Source organism: Opisthocomus hoazin, chromosome 21 (assembly GCF_030867145.1).
Source record: "Opisthocomus hoazin isolate bOpiHoa1 chromosome 21, bOpiHoa1.hap1, whole genome shotgun sequence".
Classification (NCBI taxonomy): Eukaryota; Metazoa; Chordata; class Aves; order Opisthocomiformes; family Opisthocomidae; genus Opisthocomus; species Opisthocomus hoazin.
Genome location: NC_134434.1, coordinates 168,613 through 185,715, shown reverse-complemented (window position 1 = coordinate 185,715; position 17,103 = coordinate 168,613). Strand labels below are relative to the sequence as shown.

Below are 17,103 nucleotides of genomic sequence, written 5' to 3'. Positions count from 1 at the left end.
AGAGGCCTGAGCTAGATTTTTAATTAATGTAAATTAGCATGATTCAACTGACATGGATAGAATTGAGCATGGATATGCTGTTATACATAAGCTGAAGACCTGCCCGGGTATTTATCCATTCTTTACCATGCTTCTCTTTACCACACTCTTCTTTGATTGCAGGTTAATACAGTAACCTCTGTCTTCCTCATTTGTTTTAGAGATGTCAGTAAATAGCTGGACATCGTTTGTAGAGTATCCTTGAATCTGCTTACAACCACTGATTTGCTGTGGTTTATAAATGAAAGCAGAATCAAGCTCTGCATGAGGTACGGTTTGATGAAGACAGAGGCAGGACTCATACCCGAGGTCTTGGCACCTTGGCTTCTCACTGATTCCTCTGCGGGGTATCACACTCATAATGCTCAGGCTGGCTGAAGTAGAGTGAAGGAGTGCAAGGGAGGTAAAAAAAAATGAGAGGGTAATCGATCTAAAAGGTCTGAGATTACTTGGATAACACAGGCAACAGCCTCAGAATACAGAGGAGCTAGAAGAGCCAGGCTATGTGCTCTTGCTCCAGCATGATTTGGGAGGGTTAAATTGCCCAGATTCCAGGCAGATCTCTTCCCCAGGTCTGTTCATTCAGGCTTTGTGCTGCAGCCTGCCTTTTGCCCTATGCTTTGCATTTCAGGGGCTGAAGAAAACAAGCTTACAAAAATACCAGGAAGAATACATTGGAATGTACAGTGAGTTTAAGAGCTTTTGGAATTAGATCAGCTGTTGCTTTTGAACCTGCTCTGTGATATGATGAAATCTCCTAGGGAATTATTTAGGAAGCTTTGCTTTCATATGGTTAATCTTCTGGAAAACCCTGATGATTACAAACAACAGTCATCCATTTGTCTTCATAATACCATGCTACAGACTATCATAACTGAGTTACTACAATTTTATGTCCTGGCAACACTTCAAATGTATTTTTAAAGTATTTTTTCTTGTAGATCATTCTTTCTAAACAATTCTGAGTGGATTAAGTAATTGTATGATGCTTCATTAAGAAAGGAACCCAACTCTTCAGTAAAACGCTTACCGGATATTTTCTTTCTGAAATTTGGTTGAAATGTGTTTTACTAGACAAGTCAGAGGTGAAATAAAAATGTTCTACTTGTAATTTGATTCAGAAGAAGAGGACATAATTTTATTGCATTTAACAAAGAGAAGGATCTCTGATTTTGCAGGGCGTTTCAAATGTTAGGTTATAATTATTTCTGAGAATATACAAAAGCAGGCTTGAGAACCAAGCCATAGACTGTGAAGTTCAGGTAGGGAATTTAAGAAGTTACAATTTCAGCTTTTGAGCCTGACTTTGTAATCCAAAATATACCACCCAGTAATATGACTTTCATGCCAATAGCTCCTTCATGAGGTACAGAATTTTATTTTGAAAGACATCCCACCTTGAGGCGAGGTCATACAGAATCTATCACGATCTCAAGCTATTGAGGTGTCTGGCCACTACTTACGCCTTTAACTTCTGTGTGGAATTATGTCTCCATGCACATTATCCCAGTGTCAGTAGTCTGCTAAAAACGCGCAGTTTAAAATTGAGTTTGAATTTGTGTGGAAGTTTCCAGCTATCTGATGTATTTTCATGAGGTTACACAGTTAGTGAAAACTCTAAACCCCATTCTATGCCATCCATTTCAGTGTGACCTAGCTCATCTTGGGCTAATTTGCTTCCTTATTCAGGGTCACCCTAAATGATATTTAGCTGTTCCACAAGCTGTCTTGTTTGTGGGGCTAAGATCTCAGATAATTTTGCACTGAGGTAATTCCACTTACTTCACATCTGCCCCACTTGATGAGAGGCACCCGCTTGTCTAGTGATAGGACACAGAATTCCAGATGATCTTCCTCCTCAGAGAAATGGCACGGCATAACAGACATTCCTCTAGACCGAAGACCCCAGATGCATATGAGCAGCCTGAGTATGCAACTGTGTTCTTATTCTTCCACAACTGACTTATGTTGCTTTTAAGTATCTGTTGTATTTAAGTGAACTGTAAATAAACATTCACGTATCCTGTCTGAGAAGAGAAAAACATCTAATGTTGTAAATACAGCTTTGCAGTTAATTGCCTACTTCAGTCCAGGTTCAAACACTTCTGATCTAAATCTAATCACCAGAAATTCTCCAATTTCAGCCGCTACTTGTTCACTCCTGAGCTTCTATTAAAAGAGCTCACAGCCCTATTGCTGTATCATTTATTAATATAAACTTCTTTTGTTGTTACTGGTGCTTTTTTAGAAAGGTTACTCTATGTTATTTATTAGTTAATCAAATAACAGACAAAGTTCCATTTCCTGTAGACCTAAATTATCCTCTAATCTCAACTCCATGTTTTTTTGCTTCTAGACACACTATACTGTAAAGCAAAAGCAAATAGCAATGAAAGAGAGTTTACAGTCTCCATCTAGTTTTACGTTATTTCTTTTGCTGTTGGCTTCTGCAAAGCTGTGGACCAAACCCAAACCACTGAATAGCCCAATAACATATATTTCACTGGTAATGTGCCCTCTTATTTTAATGCAGTAGTCTCTGGGTCTTTTATACTGAATTATGTTGCTTTGCCTTCAGCAATTTCCTCCTCCATTCCCTCCATCCTTAATATAGAAGAAAATAAAAACTGCATAATTAGAATGAAATTTATATTCCTAAATTGGTCTTAACCTTGGAAGAAGGAAACTGTAAGACAGGAGTTTTCATGTAGCATTTGGTTTATATTACTGTGATATACTGAAAAAATTCACAGTAAAATAAAAATTATCTGAGGAGATACGGCTAGAAAAACAAATGAAGTTTTTTTAAAATGAAAATAAAACAAAGATCAGTTGTATCAAAGGAGCAGTCATGGATTTGCATGAGTCTGTTGTAAGTAAAGTGAACATCGCATTGGAGAATATGCCACGGAGAACAAGTTTGCACTGGAAAGACAACGGATTTAATGATCTAATAAGTCTCATACATCTGAATTGTATTTGAATCATACATCTGATTTCACCCCCAATAGAACCTCGTTCTCTTTGTACTTGCTGTTCAGCAGAGTGGTAATTATTGCTAACAATGTGTCTTCTTTCTGCGGTTTTCAATGTGCAAATTATGGTGCAAAGTTATTCATCATTTAAAAATATGTTGAGCACTTCACAGATGGGGTTTTGACAAGAGCAAATTTAGATGTACTTTAAATGTTCAAACTTAGAACTCACTAGGGAGACACAGATAGACACCTCCTATTTTGCATTGGAGGTAAGTGGGAAATATATTGCTCTGAAAACACCTAAGCAGACTGATAGCAGCTTTCAGCAAATAGTTCTGTATGAGTCATATTTTTTCCCCACTGCAGAAGGGTGTCCCTCAAAATGTTTCAAGCTTCAGTCTGGATGGATATCCATGCTTCATCCAAATAAACAGTCAGATCCTGGAAAACCCAGATGTAATTTCACAGTTACATTTTTCTTTTTGTCTTTCTTTTCAGATCACAGTAAATGTCAGAAGAGTTAATTATCTTTTTTAGTTAGTGTTTCTGTTGTTTTTCTTACAACAGCATTAAACAGGAGGGACATTGCAAAAGACAACGCAAAAAAACCCGAACAGTTTTAAGCGCCCGTTGCTTTTAAATGCCATATGTGAACAACAGCAACTGACAATACATTACACATTGCGTGTAATCCTGCGTGCTCCTGACTGCCATCTATTGGCATGCCCTCTAAAATCTGCTGACAGGTATGGAGGTGGGCACAGCTGTTTCACAGAACTTGCAAGTTTCAGTTCCCACTGGAAGATTTTTCTTTGACTTACAAGGAAACTCAGGCCATGAGAGAAGGAAAGACATTAAGTCAGATTCATGAAAGTGAAAAATAATACAATGTATAAAAATTTAACCATCTTTTTTAGAATATTGGGCAAATGTTTGAATTTATAAAATTCTTCTGTTGAGAGAGCTGGTCCAGAGATCCTTGTAGGCACACAGTAGGTCTCAGCTCTGACATGAACAAATGAGTTAAACACCTCTTCCTTGGATTCCAAATTACTAGGGAGCAAAAGTAACTGTGAAAGCTCTGAAGCGGTACAGGTGAGTGGAAATTGTGATGGTGAAAAAAACGGCCAAACAAAAGCACATGCATTTTACATGATACAGAGAAAGATGAGGGTCAACCTAATTGTTTCCTTAAAGCTCTTACTTAGGTTAGACTGGTGATGGTGTGATGGAGGTAATTGCCAGGGCACCAATTATTCAGTTCTTAGAAACTTAAGGTATATCTGGACAGAAACTAAGGAACAGCAACACCCGAAAATGTTGACTGATGGTTCAATTCTCTTCTTGGGTTTGTGAGACCACTTTCAAGATTGATATCCATTCTGCACATCAAGAGCACATAGTACTGGTTCAAGCTATACTTTGCCTAGAAGCAAAACATTTTTACCAAGTCTGAGTTTGCTGCAAGTAAGGAAATTGTTTGCTGTTGCATATCACTAAGATAATGAAAACATAAGCAAAACGTTGTATTTGAGCATGTTTCTAAATGTTGTTGTTTGAAAGGAATATAGTGGGCACTGACTGAAATTTAGTATTGTGATTCAGGAGACAGAGGTTCTTCATGAGATACTAACTGAAATTTATGTGCTGGGTTTGGTTTGCTTTTTGTTTTCCATTTTAGAAAGTTCTAAATTACAGAATGCTGGTCGTAAGCAATCCGTTTCCAGAAGCCTGAAGCACCTTTTCCATTCATCAAACAAGTTTGTGAAGACTCTGAAGCGGTTTGTCATTCATTTTATCTCCCAAACATTCTGAGTTTTAGCTACCAGTTGTTGCTCTTATATAACAGTGGAAAGCACCTTAGAAATAGATGTGAAGATTCCACTACCAATGAAACTGCAATCAATCAGAAAGACCCTGGTAAAATCCTATATACCTAAGACTGGTGCAGCTGATGATAGGAAAATAATGCTGCAGTTCCTACTGAAATCAATAGAATCTTTTCATTGTTCCTGTTGGAAATGGATTTGAATTGTAACACAGTGAAATATTCACTATATTCACTATATGCAAACATGCAGCGCACTTACTGAGGTATTTCAGAAGTACTGTCTCTGTTGCTGCTGAGTAATGAAACTATGGTATTCGTTTCATTCATAATATAAAATGCAGGGCTCAGATAGCATGTTTTAATAGTCCACTGGCAACAAGCAGCACATCTAGAATTCTCTAACATCTTTAGCTATATTTGCAACACAGTGTGACCCAAATAACCCTCAGCCTTGATAATTCATTTTAGCAAATGCAAGTTGCTTATGCTGGATTATTTCTTCTTTCATTGCCAGGAGTGTTCAGTTTGCTTATTCTTCTCTGTATTTTGATAAGAGTTTGATTCTTTCAGAAGAGCTCTCCAGAGTCTTTAAGGCAACTACTTAACGTGTGTAACTAATTGCAAGGGTAAATATTGGAAGGAATGATCTCTAAAAACAGTTTTGCAGATATACTGGCCAAACTACACTCAATTACACTAATTTAAATCCATAATAACCCACCTGATTTTAGCTGAGTTACTTCAGATTTACTCTGAAGTAAACGAGAGTAGAACTAAGCCCATTAATGATAAAGTTTTGGTAAATTTTCTGATTTCTAAAGGGCATAAAGCCTCCATTGTGTACTGTTTACTCTGGCAAAATTCTTACTAAAACTGATGTCAGTGGCTTTCACAGATTCATAATTTCTCAGATTCCTGTAGTCTCACATCATCTAAAGTGATAAGCTTCCCAAATATTTTTCAGAATTCACTGACTGAAGTTGCATGATCTATATAACACAGAAGTTAAGACCAGATGATTCATCTCCTCAGAACTTAACATCTATGATTCTTTGACTAAAATTTTGGCTTGGATGTGAGTAGACGGTAAAGGTGTTTGACAATGTTTCCTTCTTTCTTTAGGGGACTCTACTTATCTGTTATATTTTTTTACAAAGACAATCTATTAGTAACCAATGAAGATCAAATCCCAATTGTGGAAATAGATGACTCTCACAGTAGTTCAGTTATGCAGGATTTCCTGTGGTTCACAAAGGTAACGGGAGCCTAATTTCATATATTGCTTCTACAAATTTGTTGCTAGCAGTGCATAGGCCTTAGCTCATCATTCTGAATATATGAAATTACATAATTAAATAGCTGAAGTGCTTTACCTTTCACTCATGTTAAAATGCAATTTTCACAAACTGTTTATATGGGTTAAATTCTGCCAGGGTTTCTGACAGTGGCACAATTAGCTCTTTCAAATGATTGCTACTTAGGTACATAAAGGTTTTATGAACACTTAGAGGAAGAGTCTAAAGAAGTAACTAGAAATTTTAAAGTTGGTATTATGGTTATGCCACCATTGAAGATATCTTCACACTATTTTTTATATTCCAAAGAACAGTAAATCATTTTTACACAATAGTCAAAAGGCAATTGAAATAGGTGCATGGTGTTCACAGAACACCTTCTGTGTATGATTCAATATCTGTTTCACGTCTGCCTAGGCAACTCATTGCCATTTGCAGAAACTCAAAATGACCAATATGTACTGATTTTTCCAAGTCCAAAATGCTTTTAGTTCCATTTCTGCTTTTGTAAATGCTGAGAACAAAACCTGATTGAACTGAATATATTTTTGCAGTTGTCTTGCATGTGGGATGATATCAGATGGCTAAGGCAGAACATGTCTATATCCGTGTCCTCGTCAACAGCACTTCAAGCCAGGCAGAAGATGCTTTCAGCAGCAGCACAGCTACAGGTTGGTTGTACTGCACATTTCTAGCTACTAACTTGGCAACTTTCTGATCTCCAAGGGATAGTACTGCCAGCTGTCCTATGTATGCTTCACCACTCCCCACTGGCCCGTTCCTTGGAGCAGTGTTATAATCTATAATGAAACGAGCTACTGAGCCTCTCTTGTGAGATAGAAGGAAGGAGTTACATTAAAAGTAAAGAGTAGGAGAAAGAAAGGAAAGAAATAATAGTGGCAGATGAAGAAACAAACTGATACGAACCAGTAAATAATGACCACAGATAAGCCTGTGGGCTTGCAGACTGGGAATTCAAGAGTTATAATCCTAATATTTGCTGCTCAAAAGCCTCTTAGAAGGCCTATTCATTATTAATTATTAATATATTAAGGAAGCACTTAAACTCTGGGTAAGATTTAACACTCCCTTGTGCTATATGGGAACCTGCAGCAGTAGGAAGCTTCTGTCCCCAGCAGCAAGGACAAGTAGACTGCTGAAGCTGCCATAACAGTACTCTTGATTCACCCATAGTTACAAACTGTTCAAGCACAGCTTCTAGGGCAAAACTACACTGTTTGACAAACAGGATGGCTATGCTGTTGTGGACTGTCAGCAGGGAAATAAAAATAAATCTTGTATTAAGTTCTTTATTGAGCTGCCAAAATTTTTAAGGTGAAGTGTACCTTTGTGCAGAAAACCAGTCAGAGACCTACTTAGACCCTTAAAAACAGAGACTCAGAGAGATGGAGGGGCATAGGCCTTGTGCTGACCCCTTGGCACTGTGGTAGGGACAGCAGCACTACACGCACTATCCATATCATGTTCTTAATGCAGAGAAGTAACTCTCAGGATGGTTCCATTCCAACCTGTGCCACATACAACCTGAGTGGTACTGAACAGGCCACTTAATCACAGAATCACAGAATCACAGAATGGTAGGGGTTGGAAGGGACCTCTGTGGGTCCTTCTGTGTCTCAGTCCACTAATCGTTATGCAAATAGTAATTACACTTTCTCCAGCAGAACATTTTTACATTTATTGTAAAACTTTGAAGAATTGGTTTCATGATAACATGAAATCTCTAGCTGTAAGGCAGACACTTTCATAAAATGTTTTCTTTTGTGGGAAAATACATTTTCAAAAAGATGTGTGCATGACTCTTACAGAAGTATATCCAGGCCTCACTTTATCCTATCTTTTGTTTGAATGAAGTCACCAAAGCTTCTCAGAAAAATCTATGGTATAGCCATGGAATTAATGAAGATCCTCATATTGCTTGTCTCATGTATTAGCCAGACGGCCATCCCTCTTGTTATTACCAGTCAATGCAATAAGCTAGGTTTTATAACAGCTATAAGAGCCGGATACTTTGTGGCCATTATTAAGAATATCCATGTGGGGTTTGTTTTACATCTTTTGGCAAAGCCCGCTGTACAGGAGAGTAGCCTTCCTGGGCTACCACCTGTCGTGACTGATTTCCCCAAAGTATCCCGAAATATATGGAATGCCAGTCTGCTGTACCTTTATTGGAGGACCACCTGTGTTAAGCAGCAGCTGCTTGTCAGTCCTTTGAGCTGCCACTAGAGAAAATTTTAACTATATCTGCCGAATGTTCCCTCTGGTGTGGTTAGCTCAGCTTAGGTAGCACTTATTCCTCTGGATAGCTCAGTTTCACTCCCTCTGTGCAGATTGCCTTTAACAGAGCATTGCTAGTATGCACGGACTGCACTTTGAGATAACCAAGATTCCTAGCACATTGTGTTATTATTTGCTACTGGAGATGTTAAGAGCAGAGCTTGAAGCACAGAGATATAGCAAATATGTCCATGTGGTATATTGCTCTGTTGAATTTCTGGCAAATTTATTGTCCTTAGCGTTTGTTCTGTTAGTTTGATCCCCTGACGAATGCATGGATTGTCACCGATCTGCCATCGTCTAACAGTGTGTGGCCTAATGTGATCCACCAATGGAAGGATCTCAATAAAGTTTATATGGTTGAATACATTTTACTGAGGCAGTTAACAGGCTGACTCCGCAGGAATTTAGGACAAAATGGAGATCAGTGACAACACAGATGCTAAGGGACTGGATCAGTAGATTCAGAGACAACAGGGACTGTAATTTTGCCTGTTGTTACCACTAGACAACTAAAGCAAACAAAACACAAGTGATGGGGTGCTAAGCTAAGCAGACACAGAACTTTTTTAGTATATGAATTAGTCACATATTCATGTTAGTAGGTACCCTCATTATCTATGCTGGAAGGCCGTTCAGAATACACAGACTATGACAGTAAAAAACTGTTTGTTTTCATCTAGGCACATTCTTATGTTGCAGTGATTAATATGACAACTAGATGGCTAACATCTACCTACAATGATTTGTCCCAGCTGTGGACACACAGATTAATACAAAATATATACTCAAGACACCCAGTGATAATCAGTTATGGAGGCTAACCTCAAAAGGCAGAACAGTTAAAAAAGAAAGAGGAGAAGTGCTATACAGACATCAACAGTATGCCCTGGAGAGGGATGAGTAATAGCTCAGTTATGCCACATAAAGGGCAGTCACTGTGCTGACTACCTAGAGTTTATAAACAATTTAATGATACAGTTTATAAGTAAGTATTGTCTCCTAAGTACAGATAGATAAATTCAGGATAATTTATCTGTTTACAATGTCATTAAGTTGCTGTACAGCACTTCCTTAAACATACAATGTGCTACATTGTGAATTCAAGTTTTCATTTTAAAATACCTCCATCCCTACCCAGCTTACTGTAGATCTCTTGCAAAGTCAGAAAGTAATGAGCATATTTTAAATGCTAAGCATTTTTGTTTAAGACATCTGGGAATCTCTTCAGTGGCTGGTCACTAGAGTGAGTGTGTTTGCACCTATAAGCAGATGCCTTACTGTGTGAGGAAAGGGATTTTGACCAAAATATGTATTTTATGTGGAGTCTGTTAAAATTACTTTTCTTTAATCCTCAGATATTTTCCTGGAGAGCTTTTGCCTGGTAGTTTGTTAGTTTCTGCCGGTTTTGTCTAGCACATTTTTGGTATCTGAAGTAAATGGAAAAGGGTCCATGTCTCTTCAGATTCCTCTGTGTTGCTTCACAAACACACCCCACAGTTTAGCTCCAGAATTATTTACATTCAACACAAGCACGAGGGTCTCTTGCTTTTGTTGCTGAAAATAATCTGAATAATTTTAAAACAGAGAATAGAAAATAGAGATTCTAGTTAATGACCCTAACAGAAAACATTTGAAGTGTCCAATATGAATGATTTGGGGATAGAGGAAGAATTTTCATCATTTGGTTATGTGGAGGTTAAGATAAGCACCTAGTTCTTCTGTAAGTTCAAATCAGAAGAGCTTCATTGATACCAAAGGAATCACACTAGACCAACACTGAGTGCTTTTGAAAATTGCATCCTTTATCTTTACATGACCAGGCAAAAATAGGAAGTTCTGTCCAAATAAGTGAATTACTTTGCAGTGTTTCCTTCTACAAAGGTATTGGGTCGTCATAGTCTTTCTGATGTTCTCCATTAAATGTTGGACTAAACACTGCCAGACCAAATACATCAGAGGATCCACAATTCAATCCACAAACACAGCCTAGGGAAAAGCTTTACCTTTTGCCACTGAATGATATGACTGTAGGGCAAGGGTTTCAGAAACACTGTGTGTCTAAGTTTTGATTGGAGTCCATAGGACTGAGGTCAGTGAGCACAAAGTTCAAGAAATACCATTCTCCTGATATGCTGATAAGATATAAATAACTTTCATTTTATAATTTCCTTGTTTTCTAGAATTTGCTGGGAACTCACAACTTAGGCAGAGTTTTTTATGAGCCAATTAAGGATCGACACGGCAATATGCTGATAGTTACTATAAGAGAAGTGGAGAGTCTCTACTCATTTTTTAATGGCAAATGGATGCAGGTATCCAAACTACAAAGCCAGAGGAAATCCCTTTCAACTCCAGAGGAGCCAACAGCATTAGACATCTTGCTTATAACAATCCAGGTAGTGCTTTGCTTCTCTTACTGTATGTTATTTGCTTTTGTAAAGCCTGTGCCAGAGCCCTGATTTTTGGAAGAGTCTTGCAGAATTTTAGGCCTTAATCCAGTGCCCAATAAAGTTAATGGCAAGGCTCCCATTGAAAGCAAAGACTTATATTACTTCCAGTGGGTCTGGGATCAGATCTTTAATATGTAAAATATCCATGAGATTCTAAAGAAATTACTTCAAAGTCCTAGCAGAGAATTGTACAGTTTCTATCAGTTTTGGGAAACCATGCTATAGAATTCTGTAGCAAGAGATATAAAAACCTTTAGAATTCTCTGGGATGTTCTTAAGCACCTATACAGACACTTAAAATTTCTACACTCCATAAGATTTTTCCATCCAACCTTGAACAGTAAATCTAGGTTTAAAACTTTACCATTCTACTTAATAAACTTGTTCTGTGGGGTTCAGGGTTCCTTGGAGGCTGGTATAGTTGCCAAAGAATTCTTTACTGACCATAACTCTCCTTTAATTTCTGCATAACATGCCCCTAGATTTCACAATTGGAGAAGTACCAAGATAAGGACTGATCTTAGAAGTTGCTTTGCATTGTCATTTCATTTACTATCATTGAGAGCCATGGGTTTTCAGCCCTTCAAGAGTCAGGGTATCTGTAAACCCATGTTAAACGTAGATAGTTTACATAAAGATTAATATAAGTTTTCTGTAGGTAACACCAACCTACCTTCTCACAAAATGTCAGTAGCCAATCTCTCCAAAAACCCAGCTGCATGGTTACCCAAAATACTACAAGACAAATCATTGTCTTAGTCCCTTCTTTAGTAGCCTCACCTAGACGATGACTACTGTGGTTAATTTATGAATTAGAGGCACTTTCTTGGGCAGAGACTGTGCTTTTTGTACCAGAAACTGCCAGGCAATCAAAATATACATTACCAGGTTTTAGAAACATTAAAAAAATTCCAAAAGACAATAAAACTTACCTGATCTATGTTAGATTTAATGTATTAAAATGTGTTAAAGGTGCAGAAAAATTTCAAGCTGGGCAAAAGTTTTATATTAGGAAACCCAAAATACAAGCCTGATCAGATTTCCATAGAGATCCTAGTGGAAAAAATGTTCCCCTAATGGTTTACACATTCCTATCTAATGCCCACCCTTTCTTGTATTACTTGTTTAATCATCGAACGGGTATTTTGTTCATGAAGTGCTTGTGAAAATGAGGGTCTAATGGCATTGGTCAGAGCCAAACATAGCAATGGCAGATAATTTGATGGTTCCAAGAGTAAAGGCATAAGGCCAGGTATCTTAATCCTCACCCACTGCAGAAGCACACATTTCTCAGGATGGCAGCAGACATCATTTTTAGGGTAGTTTTGGGGGACTGCTACACATAGCCTTAAAAATGTCTCCTGGCTTCAGCAAATACGCCATCATTATTAATTCGTTGATAAAGATATTTGTTCAGAAAACACAGCCATTAATTAAACTTTGCAAACCACCAACCCCCATGCTCATAGACATCTTCCCTGTTGACAGCAGGCGACACAGAACAGGTTTTTGAGAGGTGTAGGCTGTGACTCCACATGCATTTCTTTGGTGACAGTACTCACGCAGCCCCTGTCTCCCACCCTCCCCAGGTGACAGCTTTTTCCCAATGCTGCTCTGCTCCATCGGCGTAGCTACGTACCAAACATGAACCAGGGAACTGCTCTGGCTGAAAAATGACTGCTCCTTTTCCTGAGTTGCTTTTCAGCTGAATCAGTTCCTTCACCCAGCTCCCTGCTGAAATGATCAGACAGGAGTGTAGAGATGGGTGTTATTTAAGCCAGTTTAAATACTACAGTTGTAGAAGATTGAAACCTCCGTTTTTTAGAGCCAATTCCTGCATGATGTGGAGAGCTTAGAGAACCTGTGTATGGCTTTAAGTAAAAAGTTGTCCAAGTGCATCCAAACTACCAGAGATCATTTCATTTATACGGTTAAGCATGTGTTGAAATGCTTTGCGAATTGGGAACACTGTTGAAACAAAAAGACGACTGTAAAAACACTTGTTGCTTTTTGATCCCAAACTCTTCCGCTTATGTGGAAAAAAAAAAAAGAGATTTTTATGTAGGACTGTTTCTCTTAAAACAGGACATACTTTCCTATCACAAACGAAGTCAGCAACGCCTCCCTCCTGGCTTGTATCTAGGTTACCTTAAACTCTGCAGTTCTGTGGATCAAATCAAGGTGCTTGTGTTGCAGAAGTTGCCTAATGTCCTGTGTCATGTTAAAATCCGAGACAACAGCAATGTCTCCAAGTAAGTGAATATATATAAATTTACACACACATATGTAGAGAGAGAACCTTTGTTTTAAGTTTGAAACAACTGATCAAAATTTAAAGGCTCAGGCAATTTTGCTATTGCAAAATTGTAGCTGACAGCAAAGTTTGGGTCGGGCGCGTACCACCACAGAGCACTGACCAGCACTGAACTAAACAGCTGCACCTGTGTGTTTCCAGCAATCTGAAGGCCCATTCAGAACACATACATCTGAGTCCATTGGTTTCTAAGGATAATATTCTGTGGTTGCTCAAATTCTGCACAGCGGTAATGACCTTCCACGTATCTGCCAGGAAGATCACAGCCTGCAGCCCTGATTCAGCCTCCAGTCAATTCAATGTCATCTTTTCTATTGATTTTCACTGACCATGGAGTGTTGGTGATTTTTCTGTATAATCTCTTGCATAATTGCTGGTTTCTCGTTCTAATCCACAGCAAACACATAGCAATTGAAAACACATATTCAGACTAATGCAATCAGCCACTGAACTGCTGTGCCCTGGGAAAGCCATTTTCCCCTTCATCCATTGCTTCCCTTATCTGTTGGGCAAGTGCAATTACCTAGTCCTTGCCTAGTGGCAACACATTTTATTGGCTTTTTTCTGGAGCTTTTTAATCCCGTATCATCTCAGCAACCAGCTGATAATTCTGCATGAGGAAAAAGGAACTGGATATGTATATGCATAACAAGGATATCCAGAATGTAGTAGTTAATACTAACAAAAATTTTGGAAGGAATATAAAGCCTAGTGCTTCAGAGTTTATAACAATCTCTGACTCTTGAAGTTTAAGATCAGACCTTTACTTAGGAGCAAATTGTACCACATCTGTTACTCGCCTTGTAGTGGGGTTTCCTGTACCTTTTTTTCTCGAATGTTTGGTGCTGGCTGCTTTTCAAGACTGAATACTGGCCAGGGTGAATTAAGGATTTGGTCCAGAAAGATGATTTCCATGTTTATCAGGTCTAGCATGGATATATGTCAAGCAAACCAGGAAGTTCTTTGGCTCCAATGAGTACAAGATTTCCTGCTAATTGTCACTGTTGTCATTTCCAATGCATGCTTTTTAAAATATTGTAGTAGATAGGGAATGAAGTATGTGAAAAAGAAAATCTGGAGTGAGAAGCCTTAGTGAAATATATCAAAGGCAGCTGGACTTTCAGAGGTTTCCAAGGAATGTTCAGCCTGATGTACATATGCTAGAAAAATTAAACTTTTCAAAGTTAGATTTTTAACCACAAACAATCACGATTGTGCAAGTTTAGAATGTTTTGCTATATGAGGATTAAACTATCAACAGATCCCAAACGCACACACACTGAACTTCTGCTTGTGCACTGAACTTTTGTTATATTTCTAATTTTAACTTGACTCAACATACAGAGATGAGTGGGAATGGATCCAAACACTTTCTGGCTTGGAATCTGTGGAAAGTATGGATCATACTTCAGACTGCCCTACTCAATTGTTCTTGTATGAGCTCCAGATGGCAGTGAAAGCTCTCCTCAAGCAGATCAATCTACCTCTGCATCAGGTATTTTCCTTTGTGATACTTATCACCTTTTTAAAAACTGTTTCTTAAGAACATAACAAAAAGCTACAAACTCTGTAACTTACAAGTAGGGATTAAATGTTACAGTTGCAAGAGAAGCAAAGCAGAGTAGTTTTGTATTCCATTATTCTAATGGGGGGGGAACATCTTCAATAAAGCAGTTATTTTCCTGGATATTTGAACATATATGGATTGAGAGACAAATTTTCAATTAGCTCCTATTTTTGCATCTATTAGCATATTTGTGCAACTTCAGGCAGGTGCAAATAAGCACTTTTGCATGAAACTAGTAGTTGCGAGCACCTTTATGCAGCTGGCAAAGAAAAATCAGTATTTTTCCAGGCAAGCAGGGCAATTGACTGTTTTTTTGGAGGCAATAGTGAGGGTGCGTGAAAGTCCTGCTGAAGACACAGCGTTTTGCTATTCTTTTATGCACATATAAACGTAGCACTTCTAAAATACATAGCTCCAGACCTCCAGATTGCTGGGGGTGAGGAAAGGTATCTGGCTTCTGGCTTTACATTTAGCTACAAGAAATGCATATGTGAATAAATAAAGAAGTCAGGGAGGATAATCTATGATGTGAAAGATCCATGAAAAAATAAGCTGAGGAGTTTGTTTCTTGTTTACATGAATTCCATTTTATTTTGGTCTACAAGGGTAAAGAGGGCTTAAAGTAGAAGTAAATCATCTTTATATTCACTTTAAGCTCTGTTTGTGCAGCTAGAAAGATGTGGTCTTAAAATAAATTAATCTGGTTCTACATTTCTTGATTTTGAAAGGTTTAGGCTTTGCTTTTAAAAAGGAATCCATCAGTGCTGCACCTTCTAGGCTGGGAAGAGCCAAGTAAGACTCAAATAAATCCAGAATTAAGACAGATGGTGTGCTGCTTTGTGGTCAGTCACTCTAATTCAATAGGGCTCTGTATAGGTCTCTATGCTAGTGCATTTTCTTGGAGGTTATAGCTTTTGTGCATCTTTTTCTTTTTTAAGCTAGGGATTAAAATATTTAAATCAATGTGCAATATGTTCCTTAGGCTGCAGTTCGGCCAAGCATTTAAGCTCATCTATTGTGCATGGGAGATAGACATAAACATGGCCTTGCAGTTAAACACAGTTGTAAATGTTTTGGTTACTCAGGACAAAACTTCTATGTTAATGAATTTAATTTTTAATTCAACAGCTTTCTTTATGTATTGTTATTATTTTTGTGGTAAATGTAGTCATAGACAGTGACACTGGTGCATACCCAGGATAAAACGCAGTGCTGCACACAGCAGCCCTACAGCAGCCTCAGGCCAACTCCTGTGTGTGCCATTTTCTCTTGCTGCAGCACTTGTTAAACCTTTTCAGTGCTGTGTTGAGGGAGAGCTGCATATTTCTCTTAACCAACCCTAAATTGAATCTTAAAGGTTTTTAATTGAATCCATTTTCATGTTTTCACATAATTATGCAATCATAATCTTGAAAAGCACATGGCATGTGATCATTTTCTGCCTAATAAGAAACATAAATGTTGTTTTCAGGGGGTTGTGCCTGTGTGTGTTGTTTTAATGTGGAACATTACTGCTTTAAATCTTTATTTTATGTAGTGACATGAACCCACATATAGGGCCCCCCCCAAATATTTGTGTTTTATAAAAATTCCGAGCTTGATGTTGTGCAAATTTTCTTTAATGTTTTATATCATTTGGGGTGTTGTTTATATAAGTGCCATGTTGTAATTCTCTCCTATTTCTTCCCCCGTGCGTGTCCCTCTACAGGCTAAGCACTTCCGTCTGTATACACAGGAGGTGTTGGAACTGGGTCACAATGTCTCCTTTCTTCTCCTGCTCCCCGCCTCAGACGACGTCTGCACTGCCCCAGGACAGAATAATCCTTACACCCCACACTCAGGATTTCTTAACCTCCCTCTTCAGATGTTTGAACTCGGTATAGTAGCTTGCTTCACCTAGAAATATTAACCCAGTCTCCTTATAATAAAATCACAAAGTTGTATCTGTTTTCCGCCTTGTCCCAGTGGAGAGCCAATAAATCACATGATGGCTTTGGCAACAACACTACCTATAACTGTGTACAAGTTATAGAGAGAGCAGAGCGGTTAAAGCATATACTGTAGCAATCATTATTGAAATGCAAAGCATAGAGCAAAGCCCACAGTTATCCAGTACGTGTCTACAAGCTTATTTGGAAGATGATGTTCTTTAAAAAACAGAAGCAAAAAATTACACACAACATAGCAAGGTTAGAGTGCAAAAGGAGATGCAAAAAAACATCCCTCTAAATTGTCACAAGAATAATCAGCAGTGTTCTATAAAAGAATTTTTGCAGTTCCTGATGGCAAACAGTCCTACTCAAGGTCTGACTCCCTCACAACTTTGTG

At 38.2% G+C, this 17,103-nt stretch overlaps 1 protein-coding gene across 3 annotated transcripts in view; it reads left to right on the top strand.

Moving 5' to 3' along the window:
* Positions 1-17,103, top strand: part of ANKFN1 (ankyrin repeat and fibronectin type III domain containing 1) — a 120,140-nt gene that overhangs the window by 85,683 nt on the left and 17,354 nt on the right. For all 3 annotated transcript variants that reach the window (XM_075441172.1, XM_075441173.1, XM_075441174.1), the window contains 7 exons: positions 4,699-4,798; positions 5,971-6,103; positions 6,698-6,814; positions 10,625-10,840; positions 12,980-13,146; positions 14,553-14,703; positions 16,484-16,652. In XM_075441172.1, coding sequence (XP_075297287.1) covers positions 4,699-4,798; positions 5,971-6,103; positions 6,698-6,814; positions 10,625-10,840; positions 12,980-13,146; positions 14,553-14,703; positions 16,484-16,652 — 1,053 coding nt within the window. The remainder of the gene's footprint in view (positions 1-4,698; positions 4,799-5,970; positions 6,104-6,697; positions 6,815-10,624; positions 10,841-12,979; positions 13,147-14,552; positions 14,704-16,483; positions 16,653-17,103) is intronic.